General features: G+C 44.1%; 1 protein-coding gene across 1 annotated transcript; it reads left to right on the top strand.

The window, feature by feature from the left end:
• The first annotated feature begins 1,891 nt into the window (after positions 1-1,891).
• Positions 1,892-2,896, top strand: LOC134934135 (olfactory receptor 6B1-like). Its single transcript, XM_063929636.1, has one exon. It carries the CDS (start codon positions 1,892-1,894, stop codon positions 2,894-2,896), a length of 1,005 nt encoding a protein of 334 aa, XP_063785706.1.
• Positions 2,897-17,567: the final 14,671 nt, after the last annotated feature.

The raw sequence follows: 17,567 nt of genomic DNA, 5'->3' as shown, positions 1-17,567 counted from the left end.
AAATGTCAACATTCCGAGAAAGCCAATGGTTAGGGTTAGGTGCTGTTGGAAGGGTTAGGCTGTGGTAGGAGGTTAAAACTAGGCTTTGTTGGAGGGAGGGTTAAGCAACAGGGGCAGGGGCAAGGTTAGAGATTAGAGTTAGTGATAGGGGAATAATAATCACCAGAATGTGAATCCTCAAGTGCCTTCACTGGAACTGATCCTCATGTAACCACCAGAACCCAGAAGAAGACGATGGAGCTGGCGTTGCCACAAAGAGACGTTAAGAAGCTACTAGACCAACAGATACAGTTACTGAGAGTTCATCATGTCAATATATCACCCAGGTAGACATGCAGCAATGTCGACAGTTTGACCTTGTTAACATTCTCATGTTGAACTGATGACTGTCGACAAGTCATACCACACCAATCACAGGTAATAGGGGAATTCAATGGCCGGCGTAGGTTCCGTTTACTGCAAAAACAGCTTTGATACATTGGAGCGTCGACGGGCCTGGGTACTGTAAAGCCTGTGGCCTAGCCAGGGGTCATGGTCATGCCCCTACAAAAATATATAGCAACAAAATGGTATTTGGAAGTATGATTGGCTACACGTGTAGGTGGGGTGCCATGTGCCCCTCAGCCAGGGGAAGATTATGGGGAGGCATTACAGCAACTTACCATGCTTTGTGAAGTGGGTCCCTCCTCCTCCAACTTCCCAGTAATATTCTGGAAGATAGCACATGTGCACTAGAGGGCAAAGACTCCGGCACAGAGCCGGACTGTTTGTGGTCACTGTACAGCTCCATCTTCCCAAAGACGTCACTGGGAAGATGGCACCGCACAGTGCCGGAGTGTTTGTGGTCACTGTACAGCTCCATCTTCCCAAAGACGTCACTGGGAAGATGGCACCGCACAGTGCCGGAGTGTTTGTGGTCACTGTACAGCTCCATCTTCCCAAAGACGTCACTGGGAAGATGGCACCGCAGAGGGTACTAGGTCACCAGGTAACCATATTCCTCTGGGGGGTGAAGGGAGGTGGCTGGCAGACCTGGCAGGTCTGTTAAAAGATGTATCAGAGTCATTGCCTTTAGTGTTCACAGTTACCATAGCATTAATATTGGCATGGAAACCGTAACATTTAAAGTCTAATGTAGTGTTATAGGAGAAATCCTTTGACACATACTGTACATGGAAGCATATTCTTGATGCTTGGGTTAGTTGGAAAAGAAAAGAAAAGCAAAAATGTTCTCATGATAACCGAAATTGTCTTTTTTTTTTTCCAGATACAGACACCTGTCTCAGGGTATGGATGATATTCTTCTGTAAACCCTCCAGTGTGGTAATATATTCCCATAGTTGGAACAAAAACTGATGCCCACCCATCTTCATGAGGAACATTGTTTAGAAACCTTGGCTGCTGATCATCAATAAATACACTGTAAGTTATTACAATATAAGACAAATACACTCATTAATAAATACATGACATGCATCTCTAACTAACACTATTAGATTACTCTGAACACTGTACTGTTTTGAATTAAATATTTCTAAGACATCTCTATACAGTATCACTTCAATTTCATTTTCACTTTTCGACATCACTCACAAAATGTAGAACTTTTGGGAGTTTGAAATTCTCCAAATAAATATATATTTCAAGGCCGACAACCTTGGTGGAAACCAGTGGTAAATTGCGTGGACCTGATACACGTGTCCTGTGATTAGCGAACCTTCCTTGAAGCTAGGTCAGCATATACCGTTTCTGCAGACCAAGCCTAGCTCCTGTGTGAAGGATACAAGTGACCTTCTCAGACCCTGGATCAGAAAGCTTGGGCTACCGAAAACCACAATAAGCATTTGCACACCAACCCTATCAGAGTGTTCTACATAGAGCAGGATTTTGCATGCTGAACATCTCTACACCAACCCAACTGTCCCACCGTCTGCTGCTGAGTGGATCATCTTCTATGACTATGAATAAGTGCAACCAAACAGAGATTACTGAATTTATTTTACTAGGGATCCAGGGTTCTTGGGTTCTGCAAAGTTTCTTTTTTGTTATATTCACTGTGACGTACATCTTCACAATATCTGGAAACGTCTTAATTGTTGGGTTGGTTATGAGAAGTCAACGGCTTCACACCCCGATGTATTTTTTCCTCTGTCATTTATCCTTATCTGACATCTTGTTGTCTACAAATGTGGTCCCTAACCTGTTATGCACCTTACTATGGTCAGGAAAGACCATGTCAGTCAGGGACTGCATCACACAGTACTATTTTAGCTGCTTATCAACAATATCTGAGTGTTTCCTCCTCACAGTGATGTCTTATGATCGATATTTGGCTATTTGTAGACCACTGCATTATGTCACTATCATGGACATGAGCCTCCGTCTCCACCTTGTGATGTGGTCTTGGTTGCTGGGCTTTCTTCTCAGCCTGTCCTCCATTATTTCACTGACTGCCATGAAGTTTTGTGGAAGCAATATCATTGACCACATTTACTGTGACATTGCTCCTCTCCTTGAGTCATCTGGTTCAGACACTTCCATTACAGTTATAGGAACCATTGTATTTTCCATTCCACTTGTATTTTTTCCATTTATGTTCATTTTCATAACTTATGTCAGGATTATCCTCACTATCGGGAAAATCTCCACATCCACCGGAAGAAACAAATCCTTGTCCACCTGCAGTTCCCACATCACAGTTGTCACCACATACTATGGAACATTAATTGCTAAATACACAGTGCCATCTTCTGGACATTCAGTGAGTTACAGCAAAGTAATTTCCCTCCTGTACACTGTGGTTACACCGCTACTGAATCCTGCAATATATAGCCTGAGGAACCAGGACATAAGAGATGCTCTGAAGAAATTAATATATCTAAGAAAAATGTATTAAATTCAAAAATGTTTCTGGAAAAAAAATCTATCTGTCTTTCAAATGAGAACGTCTGTGTGTTTTCTTTTGTCTGATTGGCATAAACTCGGAAACCACTGAACTGATTGCAATGAGTTTTTCACCATTTTGTAGGTAATTTTCCCAGTCAGGCTTTAGACCGTGGTGTGGTTGTTGTGGTGGTGAAGGCGGGGGGTGGGTGGGGGTGGGGGGGTGAAGGGGGTGTATTCAAATAGTGGCAGATTTTTCGGCTAGCCAAAAAATCGGCACTGAATCGACACAATGTATATCAATTGCGGGCGTTTTTGCAGGTTTTAAATCCATTTTCACCCATGCCTTTTTTTTGTTGAATTGGCATGAGTGAAAACCGACCTGAAATTGCCTGCAATTTCACCAAAATACTCGCCATTCCACATGGTTTTTTCGCCTGTGCCGGATTTTTGGATCAGTTGAAAAACAGCACGGGCATGTAAATTCAACCTAAAAACAGGCGAAAAGTGCAGTTTTTTCGACTGGTAGAAAAAGTGTCCCTAATTGTTTGCCCAAGTATCTTCACAATCGGTTGTCAGGTGGGTGTCGGCAGGGACTATAAAACAAACCATGATTATTATTACTATTACAGTATACTTATAAGGCACATCAATAGGTCTGCAGTGTCGTACATAAGGCAAACAAAACAAAACATTACGATAACAGGCATAAACAGAACAACAACTAACAATTAAGCCGCAAGTCTCAATGGTGATTAAAGTACAAAATGATCAGTCCTTGCAAAGAAAACCAGTAGGCACTTTGTGTCTTTTCCTAAATCAGGTCCACTGTATTTAGATAACTTACAACTATGTACTTAAGTTTCCTCAAGAATGGCAAAAAAATCGGAAATAAAATTCTATCCCTATCTACTATTAGATAACTAATAGCGTGTGAAAAACATGAGAAATAGCTTGTGAAAAAAGAGCCGCGCGTCGCCGCCATTTTAACTCGTGCATTGGAGATTGAACGGAGAGGACGTGGCTGCGTTCTCTCCCTGAATAGCTCCATAATCTGTGCTCAGTGTGCTGCAAATATCTGTGCTCAGTGTGCTGCATTGTGGGGACTGGGGACCACCAGTATATAATTACAGTAGTACAGTACAGTAGGCCATTGCTGTATCTTGCAGCTCTGTGTCAAGTATACTATCCATATCTGTGCTGCATTATTGTGAGCAGTATATAGTAGGACAGTGCAGCATTTTGGTGACCAGCAGTATACATATGGTACAGTACAGTAGGCCATTGCTGTATCTTGCAGCTCTGTGTCAAGTATACTATCTCTGTGCTGCATTATTGTGAGCCGTATATAGTAGGACAGTGCAGCATTTTGGTAACCAGCAGTATGCATATAGTACAGTACAGTAGGCCATTGCTGTATCTTGCAGCTCTGTGTCAAGTATACTATCCATATCTGTGCTTCATTATTGTGAGCAGTATATAGTAGGACAGTGCAGCAGTTTGGTGACAAGCAGTATACATATAGTACAGTACAGTAGGCCATTGCTGTATCTTGCAGCTCTGTGTCAAGTATACTATCTCTGTGCTGCATTATTGTGAGCCGTATATAGTAGGACAGTGCAGCATTTTGGTGACCAGCAGTATGCATATAGTACAGTACAGTAGGCCATTGCTGTATCTTGCAGCTCTGTGTCAAGTATACTATCCATATCTGTGCTTCATTATTGTGAGCAGTATATAGTAGGACAGTGCAGCAGTTTGGTGACAAGCAGTATACATACAGTACAGTACAGTAGGCCATTGCTGTATCTTGCAGCTCTGTGTCAAGTATACTATCTCTGTGCTGCATTATTGTGAGCAGTATATAGTAGGACAGTGCAGGATTTTGGTGACCAGCAGTATACATATAGTACAGTACAGTAGGCCATTGCTGTATCTTGCAGCTCTGTGTCAAGTATACTATCCATATCTGTGCTTCATTATTGTGAGCAGTATATAGTAGGACAGTGCAGCAGTTTGGTGACAAGCAGTATACATACAGTACAGTACAGTACAGTACAGTAGGCCATTGCTGTATCTTGCAGCTCTGTGTCAAGTATACTATCTCTGTGCTGCATTATTGTGAGCAGTATATAGTAGGACAGTGCAGGATTTTGGTGACCAGCAGTATACATATAGTACAGTACAGTAGGCCATTGCTGTATCTTGCAGCTCTGTGTCACTTCTAGTATCCTGATCAGTGCTCAATATCTGCTGCATTGTTGTGACCAGTATGTATACTGTACTGTGCGACGTGTGTTATACACCTGGTGATTTTATACATCTGTACTGAGCGATGTGTGAGATACACCTGGGGATTATACACGCTGTATACTGTACTGTGCAACGTTTGTGATACACCTGGTGATTATACACCCTGTATTCTGTACTGAGCGATGTGTGAGATACACCTTGGGATTATACACCCTATATACTGTACTGTGCGATGTGTGTTATACACCTGGGGATTGTACACCCTATATACTGTACTGTGTGATGTGTGAGATACACCTGGGGATTTTACACCCTATATACTGTACTGTGTGATGTGTGAGATACACCTGGGGATTATACACCCTATATACTGTACTGTGTGATGTGTGTGATACACCTGGTAATTAATTATACACCCTGTATACTGTACTGTGCGACGTGTGTTATACACCTGGTGATTATACATCCTGTAATCTGTACTGAGCGATGTGTGAGATACACCTGGGGATTATACACCCTATATACTGTACTGTGTGATGTGTGAGATACACCTGGGGATTATACACCCTATATACTGTACTGTGTGATGTGTGAGATACACCTGGGGATTATACACCCTATATTATTATTATTATCCTTTATTTATATGGCGCCACAAGGGTTCCTCAGCACCCAATTACAGAGTACATAAATAATCAAACAGGAAAACAGCAATTTACAGTTGATAACAGTATAGGACAAGTACAGGGTAAATAAACATAGTTACATCAGCAGATGACACTGGAATAATTATCAGGTGGCAGAAGACTGCTGGATGTGGTACAACTGAAGATTATTAAAGTCAGACAAAGGATAAGCATATGAGGGAAGAGGGCCCTGCTCGTGAGAGCTTACAATCTAAAGGGGAGGGGTAGACAGACATGGGTGATACAGATGGGGTACATAGAGAACGTGGAACAGAGGGTTAGGATGAGATTTGGCTGGGTTTGGTGAAGAAGTGGACCCCCAGAAGGCACAAGTCAATACTTAACATTGCAACATTTTACTGGGCTATGCAGGAGAAAATTAAAAATAGGGGAAGATAAAAATAAAAAAAAAGAATCGATAACTTCTACCACTTTCAAATTGGTCAATGGAAGATGAAATAATGGACCACTACCTTATGGAAGCCAGATACAGTATACCAAACAGTACTTAGCAGAGTTAGGAATGAGTGCTTATGAAATACAGTAACATTTTGTCATAATATTTCAGAAACTGCATGGCTGGTCTCTTGCACTCTTTTGCTCTAATACACTGCCTGCTTTAGGATTTATATTCAAAAACATTATGTCTCCATAATCCCAAAAACGTCAGTCTTCTTGGAAAGTGGTTTGTTCCTTTGTAAGGGAAAGAGAACAAACGTTCTCAAACAACGGTTTCTCAATTTCTTTTTCCTCTGGGAAAGGATTGTGGATTCGCAGGAATATCTGAGCATTTCAGAAAGCAGCGACTTTCTACAAATGTTTATGAATAATTCCAGTAATTTTGTCATTTTCTTCCAGTGATTTGGACCAATAATACCATTGATTAGAACGAATAATTACAGTGATTTTGTCATTTTATTCCAGTGATTTGGACCAATAATACCATTGATTAGAACGAATAATTCCAGTGATTTTGTCATTTTCTTCCAGTGATTTGGACCAAGAATACCAGTGATTAGAACAAATAATTCCTGTGATATTGAGGTGTTTGTGTCGCTTAGCTTAGCCGTCCAGCGACCACAGTGCACCTCTTTTTCTCTTTTCTTTGCATCATGTGCTGTTTGGGGCCAATTTTTTTAAGTGCCATCCTGACACTGCAGTGCCACTCCTAGATGGGCCAGGTGTTTGTGCCGCCTTCTTGGGTCGCTTAGCTTAGTCATCCAGCGACCTCGGTGCAAATTTTAGGACTAAAAATAGTATTGTGAGGTGCGTGGTGTTCAGAATAGACTGGAAATGAGTGGAAATTGTGGTTATTGAGGTTAATAATACTATAGGATCAAAATTACCCCCAAATTCTATGATTTAAGCTGTTTTTGAGGGTTTAAAAAAAAAAACCCGAATCCAAAACACACCCGAATCAGACAAAAATTTTTTAGGGAGGTTTTGCCAAAACGCGGAACGGAATCCAAAACCAAAACACAAAACCCGAAAAATTTCCGGTGCACATCTCTAATATATACTCTTCTTCATGTTCTGACACAGTTATGGGGAGTAAAAGACAATAAGTAAAATCAGAAGAGCAGAAATGCAATAATGTTCATTTTGACAGCATTCACCCAACCAATCCAGGAGATACATTGGCCTGATCAATTGTCCAGGTCAGATTTAATGAGAGAAAGAAGATGAGGAATATGTTCCTTAAATAATTGTTGGTTTTGTTTGGTAATGTGAATACCGAGGTATTTCATCTGAGATAGGTGCCACTGGAAGGAATAGTTGTCTGCCCATGCAGATAGTGAGGCAGAAATCGAGAACTTCCATTTTCTGATGATTTATTTAATCGCAAGAGTGTCAGCCATATTCATGGATAGTAACAAGGAGTGTGGGTAGAGAATTGTCTGGGCCCGTTATAGTCAAAAAAATTTAATCTGCGTAGATGGCAAGTAAAGTACCAACGGTGGTCCAATGGATTTCCGGTTTGGTGCGAATCTTGGCCACCCAAGGGTTCTGTTATTAGTCGACAGATAAAGGGAGAAATAAGTCAAACTTTCCTAGTTCTACTGAAAATGTTGGATGGCAAGGAGCACACCACATTGGCCAAGACCATGGCCCGAGAATTACAATATAGATCTTTTATCCCTTCAAAAAAATTGCCATCAGGCGAAGAACTGGAGACTAAAGGGCCAGAAAATACAATGACATGCTTTTTTTGCATTGATACAGATGTAGCCACCTTTATCTTGACTGGCTGAGGCGTTTGTCCCGATCGAGCATACGCAGCGTCCCGGGGTGTAGGGAGGCGCGCCTAGCACAGAGAGGCGTACCTAATCGCACAGAGAGCGTTTGGCGTTACCTTTACATGTAATACCTGTGATCATCCACCAGATGTCGCTCTTTGCAATCACCATTGCGCATGCGTGTGGTCTCCCGTAAAATACAATACTGAAATATATAATAAGGACTACTTTACTAAGGCGTCTCATTACGCTGCATACAGTAAATACTCATTACGCTGCATTATTTAATACAGTATATACGGTACAGATGCAAATAGTACAGCATACAGTATATTTCCCATCTACAGTACATTATGAATATGTGAGCGTCCAAGTCCCGCGGACAAAACAACATAAAACCAGTAGTGTACACTGTCGCAAATGGACGTGTTAGACGTTCACTATTGCCTCTTGAGATTAGGAATTTTGTACAGTATGTTAGCATCCTAATCCCGTAGCCATTACAGCATAATCAAAACCAATGGATTTATTCATCTGTCTGCGGCGAAGTGGTGAAGTGTTCCGCTTCCTATACTCATAGTCCCGGGTTCGATTCCTAAAGTACGAATGCATGTTAGTTTTTTCCAGACACTTTATTATTATTTTTATTCACATAAACCAGGGCAAAGCTGCAGGAGCGGTTATACTGTTGAGGTTCTATGCTCCGTACAGTACACATACAATTCTGTAGCAGGGCAGGCTCAATAGAAATGGCTACCACCTATGACTCCTTGACCCACGGAGGCCCTAGGCTATGGAGCAAGTAGCAGTCCAGATTTTGCAGGCTATGGGGCAATGCTGAAGGAGCGTCACAATCCCCTAGCTAAAATACACAGGGGCGATAGGAATAAGTGAGGTCTATGCACATTACGGTACACCAGACTCGATCGCATAGCACACTGGCAAAATGGCCACTGCCCCTGAACCCCCACCACATGGCAGGCAGCGCTCGGATATGGAGTGAGAGATGGTATAAGTTTTGCAGGCTACGGTGCAATGCTGAAGGAGCGTCACAATCCCCTTGCCAAAATACACAGGGGCGATAGAGATAAGTGAGGTCTATGCACATTATGTTACACCGGGCTCGATCGCATAGCAAACTGACAAAACACAAGTTTTACATAAAGCAGGGCAAAGCTGCAGGAGAGTTTCTACTGTCAAGGTTCTATGCACTGTACAATGCACATACAATTCTATAGCAGGGCAAACTCAATTGAAATGGCTACCACCTGTGACTCCTAGCTCCATGGAGGCACTCGGCTATGGAGCAAGTAACAGCACAGATTTTGCAGGCTACGGGGCAATGCTGAAGGAGCGTCAGAATCCCCTAGCTAAAATACACAGGGGTGATAGGGATAGGAGTTCCCCATGGTTTTGATTATGCCTTTTCTTTGAACACGGTATTTTCCACTGCCTCACCCTACCCCCATCCCACTTTCCCTTCCCCCTGGGAGCCTGCAAAGTACATGCAGTAGACAGGGAGGGAGTTCCGATCAGGTTACAAGACATGTGCAACAGTATACTACTGTATGTAGAAAAATCCCCCGCCCACTCTGATTTATGTGAAACCTGTGTGCACCCTTCCATTGAATGTATAACAAAGAAAAATAATAATAATAAAGTGAATGTTACAGGAACACATTAATAAAAGGTTGGCACTTCCTTCCCATTGGAGTTAGTTTATGCCTTAGGGGACTCGGACGCTAATACTTGTATTTCAAGAGCACGGTATTTTCCACCGCCTCTCCATACCCTCATCGCCCTTCCCCCCTGGGAGCCTGCACAGGTCATGCAGTGGACAGGGAGGGAGTTCAGGTTAGGTACAATACACAAATGCCGACGATCTACAGTACTGTGTTGCTCAGTTAGTTGCGTCGGAATACAATAATTTATACTCATTACCTCTGTGTATTTGTATATAGCGGAATGAATCGCTGCTGCAGATTTTCTTTGATTTATGTGAAACCTGTGTGCACCCTTTCATTGAACGTATAACAAAGAAAAAATAATAATAAAGTGAATGTCATGGGAACATATAAAAAAAAGGTTGGCACTTTGGGACTCTCAGCGTGGGAGGTGGGAGCCTTCATCGCTAGGTTGGTATGGAAGGGAAGACAATTAGCTACTGGAGGGTACCAACCCCAAGTTTCTGTGACCCCCACAAGGCTCATGGCAAGCGTCAGAACCCATGGTGGGTCTGAATTAATGGGCACATTATAGTCTATGGGAAAATGGGTCCACTTTGCGTACTGATATCTCTGGTTCTGGGTGTCCCAGAGACTCAGGACTGGTACCATACAAAAGAGGAGACTCTTGGCTTTCGGGGCAGACCAACCACTAGTTTATGTGACACTGGAAAGGGAAACGGGAAGCAACCGTGTTTCGGGTCCTCTCCAGTTGTCCGCCTAACTTGCACAGGATGCAGGGTTTCTGGCTAGATAGGAAATACTGTACATAAATGCTAAGCATGGTAATTTGACATCCAGGAACATAGGGAGGAGTTTTTATCTCTCTCCATTATACTTAGAAAAATTACACTTGCCACTGTACGTTACAAGCTGTTCGTGCTAATTAGTACACTAGTAGAACATACTGTACAGAGATACTAAGTACAGTGATTTAGCATCCACGAACTAAGGGAGGAGCTTTAATCTCTCCATTGTAATCTTTCTAAGTATAATGGAGAGAGATAAAAGCTCCTCCCTAACTTCCTGGATGCCAAATTACCATCCTTAGTATCTCTGTACTCTATGTTCTACTAGTGTACTAATTAGCACGAACAGCTTGTAACGTAGAGTGGCAAGTTTAATCTTTCTAAGTATAATGGAGAGAGATAAAAGCTCCTCTGTAAGTTCCTAGATGCCAAATCAACGTCCTTAGTATCTCTGTACAGTATGTTCTACTAGTGTACTAATTAGCATAAACAGCTTTTTTACCGGATGTCAAATCACCGTACTTAGTATCTCTGTACAGTATGTTCTATTAGGGTACTAATTAGCACGAACAGCTTGTAACGTACAGCGGCAAGTTTATTCTTTCTATGTATAATGGAGAGAGATAATAGCTCCTCCCTAAGTTCCTGGATGCCAAATCACCGTCCTTAGTATCTCTGTACAGTATGTTCTATTAGGGTACTAATTAGCTGTTTGTGCTAATTAGTACCCTAATAGAAAATACTATACAGAGATACTAAGGACGGTGATTTGGCATCCAGGAACTTACTGAGGAGCTTTTATTTCTCTCCATTATACATAGAAAGATTAAACTTGCCACTGTACTTTACAAGCTGTTCTTGCTAATTAGTACCCTAATAGAACATACTGTACAGAGATACTAAGTACGGTGATTTGGCATCCAGTTAAAAGCTGTTCATGCTAATTAGTACACTAGTAGAACTTGGCATCCAGGAACTTACTGAGGAGCTTTGATCTCTCCATTATACATAGAAAGATTAAACTTGCCACTGTACTTTACAAGCTGTTCATGCTAATTAGTACACTAGAAGAACATACTGGGGACTCGGACTCATACAGTACTTGCATTTCAAAAGTACAGTATTTTCCACCGCCTCCCGCTAGCCCATCGCCTTTCCCCCCTGGGATCCTGCACAGGTCATGCAGTAGACAGGGATGGAGTTATTCACATAAACCAGGCCAAAGCTGCAGGAGCAGTTGTACTGTTAAGGGTCTATGCACCATATGGTACACATACAATTCTGTAGCAGGGCAGACTCAATTGAAATGGCTACCGCCTGTGACTCCTCGCCCAATGGAGGCCCTCGGCTATGGAGCAAGTAACAGCACAGATTTGGTAGGTCATGGGGCAATGCTGAAGGAGCGTCAGAATCCCCTAGCTAAAATACACAGGGGTGATAGGGATAAGTGAGGTCTTTGCACATAACGATACACCGCAAAGTTCCCCATGGTTTTGATTATGCCTTTTCTTTGAACACTGTATTTTCCACTGCCTCACCCTACCCCCATCCCACTTTCCCCTTCCCCCCTGGGAGCCTGCAAAGTACATGCAGTAGACAGGGAGGGAGTTCCGATCAGGTTACAAGACATGTGCAACAGTATACTACTGTATGTAGGAAAATCCCCCGCCCACTCTGATTTATGTGAAACCTGTGTGCACCCTTCCATTGAATGTATAACAAAGAAAAAAAATAATAATAAAGTGAATGTTACAGGAACACATTAAAAAAAGGTTGGCACTTCCTTCCCATTGGTGTTGGTTTATGCCTTAGGGGACTCGGACGCTAATACTTGTATTTCAAAAGCACCGTATTTTCCACCGCCTCTCCATGCCCTCATCGCCCTTCCCCCCTGGGAGCCTGCACAGGTCATGCAGTGGACAGGGAGGGAGTTCAGGTCCTGTGCAATACACAAACGCCGAAGATCTACAGTACTGTTTTGCCCACTCAGAATACACTCATTTCTACTCATTACCACTGTGTAGATGCATTTAGCGTAAAGAATCGCTCCTGCAGATCTACTCTGATTTATGTGAAACTTGTGTGCATCCTTCCATTGGATGTATTAGAGAGAGAAAAAAATATTAAAGTGAATGTCACGGGTACACATTAAAAAAAAAGGTTGGCACTTCCTTCCCATTGGTGTTGGTTTATGCCGTAGGGGACTCGGACGCTCATATAATTGCATTTCAAAGGCACGGTATTTTCCATTGTCTCCCCCTAACCCCATCGCCCTTCCCCCCTGGGAGCCTGCACAGATCATGCAGTAGACAGGGAGGGAATTCAGGTCCTGTGCAATACACAAACGCCAAAGATCTACTGTACTGTTTTCAATTCGTTGCGTCAGAATACACTCATTTCTACTCATTGCCGCTGTGTAGTTGCATTTAGCGTAAAGAAACGCTCCTGCAGATGTACTCTGATTTATATGTAACTTGTGTGCACCTTTCCATTGACTGTCTTACAATGAAATTAAAATAATACAGTATATTATTACAATTAAAAATAAATAAAAATAAAGGCACATCAGGTCTCGAACCCTGGACCCCCAGCGTGGGAGGTGGGAGCCTTCATCGCTAGCCCACGACACCTCATGAGAGATTCCCAATTTCATGTGTAAAAGTACAGCAAACAGCGCCCGGCCCCCTCCCCATTGGTGTTGGTTTATGCCTTAGGGGACTCAGACGCTCGCATTTGTAAAGCACAGTATTTTCCACCGCCTCCCGCTAGCCCACCATTCCCACTATGCCTTAGGGAACTCAGACGCTCATGTACTGTACATGTATTTTAAAAGCACAGTGTAGGTCATCATCTTTTTCCACCGCCTCCCGTTACGCCTACAGCAGTATTGACATTGCAGTCGTCACTGACCAATTGCTAAAGCTGTAGATCAATCCGCCACTATACTGTACGATCGAGAGTACTCGATTAGTGGAGCATTAGCCACCCAGTGGTGGAGATGTGTAATGCATGCTGAGTATCTAGAATCGCCTCAACGCGCCTGCCTGTGATTAAACTCAGCTATTGCCTTAGCGTGACTAAACGTCCGTCTTGGCAGAGAATCGGTCAAGATAAAGGTGGCTACATCTGTAGCTAGAACAGAAATATTTTTCTTGGCATGGATGGCATATATTAAATCAATATTGTTAGAGGCCTAATCATGGAAGGGAGCAGTTGACTAGGTCTATTTGCCAGTAGTTTAACATATATTTTTTAAGGTCTACGTTCATTCGATAAATTGCTCTATAGAGCAGTTTGCACAATGGCCTGAGTCATGTCTTGGTTTTGGGACCAACTTGATGGTGGCCATTGTGGTAGCACTATCAAATTATGCCCCCTCTAATATCCTATCAAAGATAGACGTTAGATGGGTGCCAGTATCGCTGATTTTTTATTTTATTTTATGGGTATGTAAACCCATCAGGGCCACTAGCCATTGATGATATAAGATCCTTAATCACAGCCAGGGTTTCATCACGGTTGATATCTGCATGTAGTATCACACCTTGAAAGTATAACTTTCATAATTACTCTTGCACACTCACAATCACACTTACCTACAGTGTCGGAGTGGGGCATGAAGGGACCACCGGGGGAATGCTGCTGTAGGGGTCCATGCTTAAAGGTGTAGCCAGGTTCCAGTGGGGGCGTGGCCAACCACAACAGAGGTTTGGCTAACCATTACATGTTCTGTGCCCCTTGGTAAATATATAATAAACCAAATTATTGTGAAGTATAATGTAACATATGTATAATGCATAAATCCAGTGCACTAGGATAGTCTGGAGCTTGATCCCTAGAGGAGGAGGAGGGCCCACAGGCAGTAAGGCCCACTGGTGGTTTCCCCTGTTCCCCTGTGGGCCAGTCCGACCCTGCCCCACAGTGCCAGATATGCCCCCACAGTGCCAGATACACATGCCCCCACAGTGCCAGATATGCCCCTTCAGTGCCAGATGCACATGCCCCCACAGTGCCAGATATTCCCACCAGAGTGCCAGATATGCTCCCAGAGTGCCAGATATGCCCCCAGAGTGCAAGACATTCCCACCAGAGTGCCAGATATGCTCCCAGAGTGCCAGATATGCTGCCACAGTGCCAGATATGCCCACACAGTGCCAGATATGCCCCTACTTTGCCAGATACACATGCCCCCGCAGTGCCAGATATGCCCACACAGTGCCAGATATGCTCCTACTTTGCCAGATACACATGCCCCCGCAGTGCCAGATATGCCCCCACAGAGCCAGATATGCCCCTACTTTGCCAGATACACATGCCCCCGCAGTGCCAGATATGCCCACACAGTGCCAGATATGCTCCTACTTTGCCAGATACACATGCCCCCGCAGTGCCAGATATGCCCCCACAGAGCCAGATATGCCCCTACTTTGCCAGATACACATGCCCCCAGAGTGCCAGATATGCCCCCACAGTGCCAGATATGCTCCCACTTTGCCAGATACACATGCCCCCAGAGTGCCAGATATGCCCCAGCAGTGCAACTCACCGCACTGTCTTCTGCTTCTGATGCTGCTAATGCTGGGGAGAGCACAGCACGTGCCCCTCCTGCACTCAGTCCGGTCTCCGCGTCCTCCTGCGACAGTGTCCTGTATTTTAGATCTGGTACCGGTCCGCAAGCCAATCAGGGCTCGTGGTCCGGCAGCTCCTGATTAGCTGCCGGTCCGTGAGCTCTGATTAGCTCACCAACCAGCGTTTCAGTGCATGCCGTGGCCGCCAGACTGTCATTGTGTCAGGCAGGGGAGGAGAGGCGCATGCTGCGCTCTCCTCTCTCCCTAAAGTGGTGCGCTGAAATGTGTGCGGGTGGCGGTACAGCGTACCCGCTGCCAAATTCTTAAGGGTACACCGTACCCGACCGTACCCGCACACTTGCACCACTGGTATCAATGCCTATTTCCCTATAGAGTGTAAGCTTGCCAGCAGGGCCTTCCTACCTCTATGTCTGTCTGTTATTACCCAGTTTTATTCTATTACTGTTGTTGTAATTGTAAAGTGCAATGGGATATACTGCTCTATATAAGAAACTGTTAATAAATAAACTGTTAATGAATTTCTGTAAACAATGAACAGACCAATAACAGGCAAGCTGCTTTACCTAATGAGCTCTTGTGGACAGTTGTAACTGAGACAGCCTCCTATACCACCTGATAACTGTTGATTTCTTGGAATTGGATTGACGTGCTATGAATAGTTAGGAATATTTATTAGGGGTCTATTCATGAAGCAATGAAACGTGTGGAGAAGTGAGCCAGTGGAGAAGTTGCCCATGGCAACCAATCAGGACTGAAGTAACATTTATCATTTGCATGCTGTCCAATTGTACGGAGCAGCTGATTGGTTGCCATGGGCAATTTCTCCACAGGGCTCACTTCTCCACTATTTTCACTACTTCATGAATAGACCTCATAGTCTTTGTCAGAGGTTCTCAAAAGTGGTCCTCAAAGTCCCCCAACGGTCCAGGTTTTAGGTGTATCCATGGCTCAGCACAGGTGGTCATATCAAATTTACTGAGGTGCTGTGGCCAAGCATGGATATACTTAAAACCTGGACCGTTGGGGTGCCTTGAGGACCGCGTTTGAGAACCTCTAGTCTAGGTGGTGTGAAGTGAATAAATATTGAGTGTGTTGAGATATGTGAAGGGTTTTCCCATATACCAGATGGGTCACTCTAAAAAAGCTACTTCTGTAACCGCCTTTATTTTCATAATACATTTTATTCCTACTTGAGTCAACATTCAGTTATTTTACTGTAATACTGTAAGACTATTCAAGAAATGAAAGTTCTGGTTTTGCAAATATTTTTTTTTCTTGAGTAAGCTTAAATACATAATTACATCAGTATACGCAAAGACATGGTGCAATTGTAAGGCACCTTAATACAGTGGACCCAGGGGCGGATTGGCCTTAGGGTTCACCAGGAACATTCCTGGTAGGCCTACGTGTCTGCGGAGCTTGTTTTGTTTGTTGTCATGTGGCCCCACCACGCACATGACAGGCAGCCCGCCGCACTTAGGGCCTAATTCAGAACTGATCGCAGCAGCAAAATTGTTAGCTAATGGGCAAAACCAGGGGGGTCATTTTGATCAGGTCAGTACTGCCCATGTGCCGGTGCCGAAGTGCACCGGAGCATGCCAGACGGCCGAAGGCCGTCGTTGCCTAGCGATCACCTCTGCCTGATTGACAGGCAGAGGCGGCCGCTGGGAGTGAGGGGGCTGGACGGCGGCGTTAAGCCGCCGTTTAGGGGGTGCGGTGCGGCCAACGTTGGGGGGGCGGGCCGCGGCGGCCGAACGTCACACGCAGCCGTTGCGACCCAGGCAGCGAAGAGGTTCTCCCGTCCAGCTGCAGGAGCTGCGCTGGCAAGGAGTTACTCCTCAAATGCTAAAGCATCGCGGCACTGACATGCGGGACGGACTAGCCCTGTGCTGGGCGTCCCCCCCGCATGTCTGAGTGCCTGATCGTAGCTGTGCTAAATTTAGCACAGCTACGATCAACTCGGAATGACCCCCCATGTGCATTGCAGTGTGGGGGGGGGATATAACAGATACAACATGTGCAGAGAAAGATAGATTTGGGTGGGGTGTGTTCAAACTAAAATCTAAATTGCAATGTAAAAGTAAAGCAGCCAGTATTTACCCTGCACAGAAACAAAATAACCCACCCAAATCTAACTCTCTCTGCACAGGTTACATCTGCCCCACCTGCTGTGCACATGGTTTTGCCCATTAGAGAACAAATTTGCTGCTGTGATCAGGTCTGAATTAGGCCCTAAGTACACTGCGCTGCTCCCATTCATTCTGTTATTCCATTTCAGCAGTGGAGCAACTCTGTGACGCTGCCATGGCTACACGGTATGTGTGACCTCTAGTGCTGCCCATGTCTGGCCACTTTTAATTCCCAATCCGTCTCAGACACAACTTCAGCAAAAGGAAGGCTGCAATTGCGTACAATCAGGCCCTATGAGGAAGGAACCCACCCCCCT

This window comes from Pseudophryne corroboree, chromosome 6, assembly GCF_028390025.1.
Source record: "Pseudophryne corroboree isolate aPseCor3 chromosome 6, aPseCor3.hap2, whole genome shotgun sequence".
NCBI lineage: Eukaryota > Metazoa > Chordata > Amphibia > Anura > Myobatrachidae > Pseudophryne > Pseudophryne corroboree.
Note: the sequence above shows the minus strand (reverse complement) of the source record. Positions and strands in the feature narration are given on the sequence as shown.

What these genes read in the sequence shown, in the direction of transcription:
- LOC134934135 (XM_063929636.1), top strand. Translation starts at nt 1,892, where the DNA reads ATGCTGAACATCTCTACACCAACCCAACTGTCCCACCGTCTGCTGCTG.